The sequence below is a fragment of the Pediculus humanus genome, genomic scaffold, assembly GCF_000006295.1.
Source record: "Pediculus humanus corporis 1103172107574 genomic scaffold, whole genome shotgun sequence".
Classification (NCBI taxonomy): Eukaryota; Metazoa; Arthropoda; class Insecta; order Psocodea; family Pediculidae; genus Pediculus; species Pediculus humanus.
The window spans coordinates 579,495-586,160 of NW_002987189.1; the positions used below are offsets into that span (position 1 = coordinate 579,495).

Sequence of the window (6,666 nt, forward strand, 5' to 3'; positions counted from 1 at the left end):
TCTTACTTTCTAGTCAGTAGATTCTATGCTTCATGTTTTTTTTTTTTGTTCGATTCGATTTGATCATCAAGCTATGGTAAAGTTATATAAAAATTGTTGGTAAAAAAATGTTTTAAACGATTTATAAAATATATTTAAAAAAAAAAGTTAAATTAAATTTTTATTTGGTATAAATATTTTGTTTTTTATTATTTAAAAAAAAAATTATATTTGTAACAAAAAGCGATAATATGTAAATATATCAATAATATTTATCGAAAAAAAAAACTTGTTGTCGACATTTGTAATTATTGTTTTTATTATTATCATCACACATGTGGCACTACTAATTCTATATATTTTATCTAACTACATATTTGTATAAATTTATTTAATCGATATATATATATATATAAATATGATTTATGTTATATAAAATACTAGCTTTGTATAAAAAAAAAAAAAAAACAGTCACAATCGAGTTAAATGCTTATTTATATATATATATATATAAAATTAATAATCATTTAAACCATAATGAACTCTCACTATGATCATTACTACTTGTTTAATCATCATCATCATTATCATTTCGCATATTCTAAGTCATTTTCATATGGTTCAAACCATTTATAAAAAAAAAAATGGGCAAAATATTTTCTTTTTTTAACTAAAATTTAAATATTAAAATTTGGTGGTACATAATGCATTCTACATCTTTCATATAAAACTTTTGATGTTTTGTCTTTTACTACTTCTTCAACTCCGAGTTCAGTTTGAAGTAATTTTAACTGTAACAGAAAAATGTAAAAATTTAAATTTGTTTTCGTTTTAAAATAATTTTAAAGATTTAAATTTTAATTGTATAATTAATATTTTTTTAATCATTATTATAATTTAACAGGGGTTAAAGCAATTTCATTATTTTTTTTCAAAAACAAATATTTGTCTAATCGATAATGATTGACTTAAAGAAAAAAAAAATTTGATAGAATGCATTAAATATACCTTTGATTGTTCTTTTCTCAATGCTTTTATAACATCCATGTTTTCCCCATTTGATTCTTTGAGCTTTTTTAAATCTATTACTTTATTTCGACTAAAATTTATACATTTTTGAATAGCTTTTTCCCTTTTATCAAAGCTTTGTTGTAATTGTCCATATAATTCTTTGCAAGCTGTAGAAGAGTCATTTTGACTTTTAAATGATTCAGTCGGAAGTGTGACATTTAATGTGTATATTATCTTATCATCTAACTCTCTCATCTTTTTTAATATATCCTAAAATTAAAAGTGAATTATGTATGATAAGTACTTGTAATTAGATTTGTTAAATTTTTTAACTTTTTTTCAGAGCGTCAATGAATGAAATTTTTATTTTAAAAATGTATTTTGTAATAAATACAATAACTTGCAGTGACTTATTCAAATTTAAATTTTTAAATAATGGCGGTAAAAGCAGAGAATTTTATTGTCGGAATTTAGTAAATGCATGCTGGCTTTAAATAACCGAGACTCGGATATTTTCTTTAAATAATACATCACGTAAAAAAAATTTAAGAGAATTAAATGCAAAAAAAAAGCCGATAAAACATTTTAATTTTACACGATAATTTCTGTTATGAAATTTTCAATAATAATTTCGTAACTTTAAAAAAAACTAGGTTAAACACGAATAAGATACTATTTAATGTAAATAAGTAAGTAAAAAAATTTTAAAAAACGGGATAAGTTAAATAAATTACCATTTAAACATTTTAGACAAATCTTCATTCAAAAACATAGTAGAATATTAATTTAATTCACCTGAAATTGTAGGAAATCCAAGCATTCTGTTGAATCGACCGCGGCCATTTTAAAAACTTTATAAAATTAAATTTCCCTTCTCGGGAGTTTCTAGAAAAGACCTTGAAATGAAAAGCTAGTGTATATCATAGAATGATATTTTCTTATTATTGAGTCAAATACGCAAATATTGTTAATCGATCAAGGTATGTACATTATCAACGATCAACATTTATTTTAAATATAAAATCAAAACTTAATATTACCCAGTACTATTAAATAACTATTTAGATATGTTAAAGGCGGTTTTAAGTATATGGGACTTAATTTCGTAAATCTTTTGTCTCACTACTCGCCATTTTTGATGAAGTTTATTAATTCTAATATATATCTTAAATATTAATTAGATTGATTATATCAAAAACTGTTTTAATTCCCTTTAAATTATTTCAAAACTCCACGCTCTTCAATCAATACAATAAAATCTCACATGTAAAATAATTCATTGTCATTGTAAATATTTACTGCTCACCATGAGAATTTACTAAAAATCTTTAATAATTGACATTTTTTTTTATCATGAGTTGTTAAATATTGTTTCCTAAGTCGATTTATAACTTTTTCTCCACGGTATTACATTTGGAATTGTGTAAAATTTTTAGATGTCTGGTCCTACACGTAAACATAGGTATAAAAATGTTGGCATGGATTCACAAGAATTAAGACGCAGAAGGGAAGAAGAGGGAGTACAGTTAAGAAAACAAAAAAGAGAACAGCAGTTATTTAAAAAAAGAAACGTCGTTTCTGCAGGACACCTAGAAGATGATCAGGTGCAGTAAATATAACCTTGTAACAATTTACTACAATTTTATGTAATTAGAATATGGAATGTTAATATCTTAATAATGATTTTAAACATTTAAAGTCGCATAAACATATTAAAAGTATATTTAAACTTATACTTAGTCAAATTTTCTTAAATTTTACACTTTTACATGATGATAATATGTATAGCAGAAGAAAAATATTTATTATTTCTCAAACTTTTTTCATTAGACAAAATTTTGTTTGATCGCTGTTTTTGATTTCTGAATAAATATTCATTGATTTCTACCCTTAAAATTAATTAAAGACCCCTAAAAAAAGAAAAATTAGAGAAAAAATTTTTCTTATTTCAAGTAAATTTATTATTATTATTGCTAAACATCATTTATTTATGATCATTACATCATTTCGAATGTTATCATAAACAATAAAAAATCGTTTAATAACAAATATAAAGAAACATAAAAAATGTATGTATTGGTTTATCAGTATGAAAAACTTATTTTTTATACTTAAGGGAGGAGATATGAACTCATCTATGACTAATTTAGGAATTACTGAAGAAACGATTGCAGCATTATATAGTGACAATGCTGCTAACCAATTAGCTGCGACACAAATGTTTCGAAGGTTGCTATCGAAAGAGCCAAACCCGCCCATTGAAGAAATTATTCAAACTGGAATTGTTCCTCAATTTGTACAATTTTTAGATAATTCTGCTAATTCAACATTACAGGTTTAAAATTGTTTATTATTATTATTATTCGAATAAATATCATTAGTACCATAGATTGCGCTTTATTAAATAAATGCATTGAATTTTTCAGTTTGAAGCTGCTTGGGTTCTTACTAATATTGCATCTGGAACTAGTGATCAGACTAAAGTTTTAATAGATGCTGGATCTGTACCAGTATTTATAAAACTATTAAATTCAGAACATGAAAATGTAAGAGAACAAGCTATTTGGGCACTTGGAAACATAGCCGGAGATTCACCTGCTTTTAGAAATTATCTATTAGATGCAGGAATACTTGTACCTCTTTTACAGTAAATTTTTTTTATTTTTTATTTTTTCTTTTAAAGAATAATAATAATTATTCGAGAGAGAGAGAGAGAGGGAAAGAGAGGGATTAAAACAATTGCATGAAATTTTTGCAGAGCTCTAGGAAAGTCAAACGTGTTGTCAATGACTAGAAATGCGGTTTGGACTTTGTCCAATTTGTGCCGCGGAAAAAATCCTCCTCCCGAGTTTAGTAAAGTGAGCCATTGCTTACCGGTTTTGAGTCGCCTTTTATTTCACAGTGATGCTGATGTTCTTGCAGATGTTTGTTGGGCGATAAGTTACCTTTGCGATGGGCCCAACGAAAAAGTACAAGCCGTTATAGATTCGGGAGTATGTAGAAGATTAGTAGAATTATTAATGTGAGTTTTTGTTTTTTTTTAAATTTGATTTTGTAACTTTATATAAAGTTGTTAAAAAATATTTTATTTAAAGGCACAAAGAAACGAGTGTGGTGACACCAGCTTTGAGAGCCATCGGTAATATTGTTACCGGTGATGACATGCAAACTCAAATTATTCTCAATTGTTCTGCCCTCCCGTGTTTATCATATTTATTAAATAATGAAACGGATTCAATTTGTAAAGAAACTTGTTGGACTATATCGAATATTACCGCTGGAAACAGGCAACAAATACAGGTGATTGATTGATTGATTGATTGACGTTGTAAAATGAATCGCAAGATAAAACAAAAAAATTATTCATTACTCTCATATTTTTTAGGCCGTTATCGATGCTAATATTTTTCCCGTAATTGTGGATATTTTACGGAAGCGTGATTTCAAAACGAGAAAAGAAGCCGCATGGGCAATAACAAATGCGACAAGCGGCGGAACTGCCGAACAAATTCGTCACCTTGTTGATCAGGTAAAAAAAAAAAATGGACGCCATAATTACATGGTATGGGAACGTGTAATATAATACAAATAATTATTATTTTTAACTTAGGGTTGCATACCTGCTCTGTGCGATTTACTAAGCGTAACCGATGCTAAAGTTTTACAAGTTGCATTGAGCGGTCTCGAAAATATATTAAGGGCTGGAGAACAAGATGCAACATCCGCTAATTTAAATCCATATGCAGTCGCCATTGAAGAATGTTATGGTACGTAAATTTCCTTCTCGAGTTGTTTCATCTTTTTAATATATATTCTTTAATTGTTTTTTTTTTGGGGGGGAATTTCAGGTTTGGACAAATTAGAATTTTTGCAGTCTCACGAAAATAGAGAAATTTATCAAAAAGCATACGATATAATAGAACATTATTTTGGTACGGAAGAAGATCACGCCGTAGCACCGTCGATCCAACAGGATTCTCAACAATTTCAATTTACCGATCAAAGCGTTCCAATGGGAGAATTTCAATTTTAATTTCCATTTAAAAAAAAAAAAATAATCATGTCAAAAACAAATAATAATGATAATAATAATAATAATAAAATAATAATAATAATTAACTAACTTTTAATAAAATTTAATTCGGTTTTTTTTTTTTCTTTTGTACGTGAAGTATATATACTAAGTGTAGTTTTTGATTTTTTTTTACATCTTTCTCTCTCTCGCTATTTCTCTCTCTCTCTCTTTTAATTAATTTTATTATTAGTTAATTAATTAATTAATTTTTTAAAAAATAAGTTTAGTTGCTTAAGATTTATTGGGGGCGGGGGGGATTTAAAATTAATAATTTTGACAAAAATTAATTTAATTATGTGTTTAAAAAAAATCCAACGATTAGAAAATACTCTCTCTCTCTTTCATCCTCTCTTTCCCTCTTCCTCTCTCTCTCCCACTCCTCTCTCTTATTCCTTAACGAAAATTAAATTATTATTATTATTAATATTTTTTTCGATTTAATTATTATTATGAATGGTATTTAATTTACATTTCCAAATGTCAAAAAGTTTTTTTTTTTGTTTAACTTTAATATTGTTAATTAAATTATCGATTGAATTTTATATTTAAAAAAAAAATTGTAATTAATTAAATTTAAAATAATAATGATAATGAAGGATTTATATAATTATCGACAATATTTATATAATACATAATATTTAAATTGATTTTTGATATAAAAGAAAAAAGAAAGAAAAAGTTTTTGTCATTTGGTTAATATTAATTATTAATTAATTTATTATAAAAAGATAAATAAATAATTAATTTATATACTTATGCAGACTATTATAATCGCATCGTTCTCTTGTAAATAATTAATAATTAATAATAATAATAACAAAGGGCAATATATATATATATATTTTTTTTTGTAAATTATTGCAATTGAATAATCTTTTATAATAGAAAAATAATAATAATAATAATAATAATAATTAATTTAGTTACCTGAAAAAAAAACTTTTATTTTATTTTATTTTTTGTTTAAAAAAAAAAAAATCATTAATTAAAATTAAAAAAAAAAAAAAATATGAACTTATATATTAAAAATCCAATCAATCATCATTTTTTTTTCTTCTGTCGTTGGATTTCATTTTTTCTTCCCTTTTTTTTTTTATCCTTTTTATATACTGGAAAAAAAAAAATAATAATAATAATAAAGGAAAGAAAGAAATACGTTAAAAATTATTTAAATTTAAAAACATTTTAAATGGCGTCACACGTTCATAAGAATAATAAAGAATGAGGGGAAAAAAATTTTTGATTTAGTTCACGAATTTGCCGTTTGGTGGCGCTGTCATGCAATCCAACTTCCCCTCCAGCCGAATTTTGACTCTGAAAAATCATCGAAAAATCCACGATTTGTATCAGAAAAATATAATGTTTAGGAGGTTGATAGAGATTTCACCACAAACAATGTTTGATTTAGTTCACCAATATTCCGCTAGGAGGCGCTGTCATGCAATCAAATTTCCCCTTCATTTAATTTTACAAGTTAAAAATGAGGGGAAAAAAATTTAATTTAGTTAACAAATATTCCGCTAGGATGCACTGTCATGCAATCAAATTTCCCCTTCATTTAATTTTACAAGTTAGGAATAAGGGGAAAAAAATTTGATTTA

The 6,666-nt window shown here is 25.3% G+C and overlaps 2 protein-coding genes across 2 annotated transcripts; one reads left to right on the forward strand and one right to left on the reverse strand.

Moving 5' to 3' along the window:
- Positions 1-656: 656 nt before the first annotated feature.
- Phum_PHUM221350 (coiled-coil domain-containing protein, putative) lies at positions 657-1,833 on the reverse strand (the record flags this gene model as incomplete). Its single annotated transcript, XM_002425774.1, has 4 exons — positions 657-742; positions 919-928; positions 988-1,260; positions 1,786-1,833. 4 exons carry the CDS (start codon positions 1,831-1,833, stop codon positions 657-659), a joined length of 417 nt encoding a protein of 138 aa, XP_002425819.1.
- Positions 1,834-2,426: 593 nt separating this feature from the next.
- Phum_PHUM221360 (Importin alpha-7 subunit, putative) lies at positions 2,427-5,023 on the forward strand (the record flags this gene model as incomplete). The annotated part of the gene is made up of 8 exons (XM_002425775.1): positions 2,427-2,599; positions 3,079-3,325; positions 3,417-3,637; positions 3,749-4,012; positions 4,086-4,290; positions 4,376-4,519; positions 4,601-4,757; positions 4,839-5,023. 8 exons carry the CDS (start codon positions 2,427-2,429, stop codon positions 5,021-5,023), a joined length of 1,596 nt encoding a protein of 531 aa, XP_002425820.1.
- Between the last annotated feature and the right edge of the window lie 1,643 nt (positions 5,024-6,666).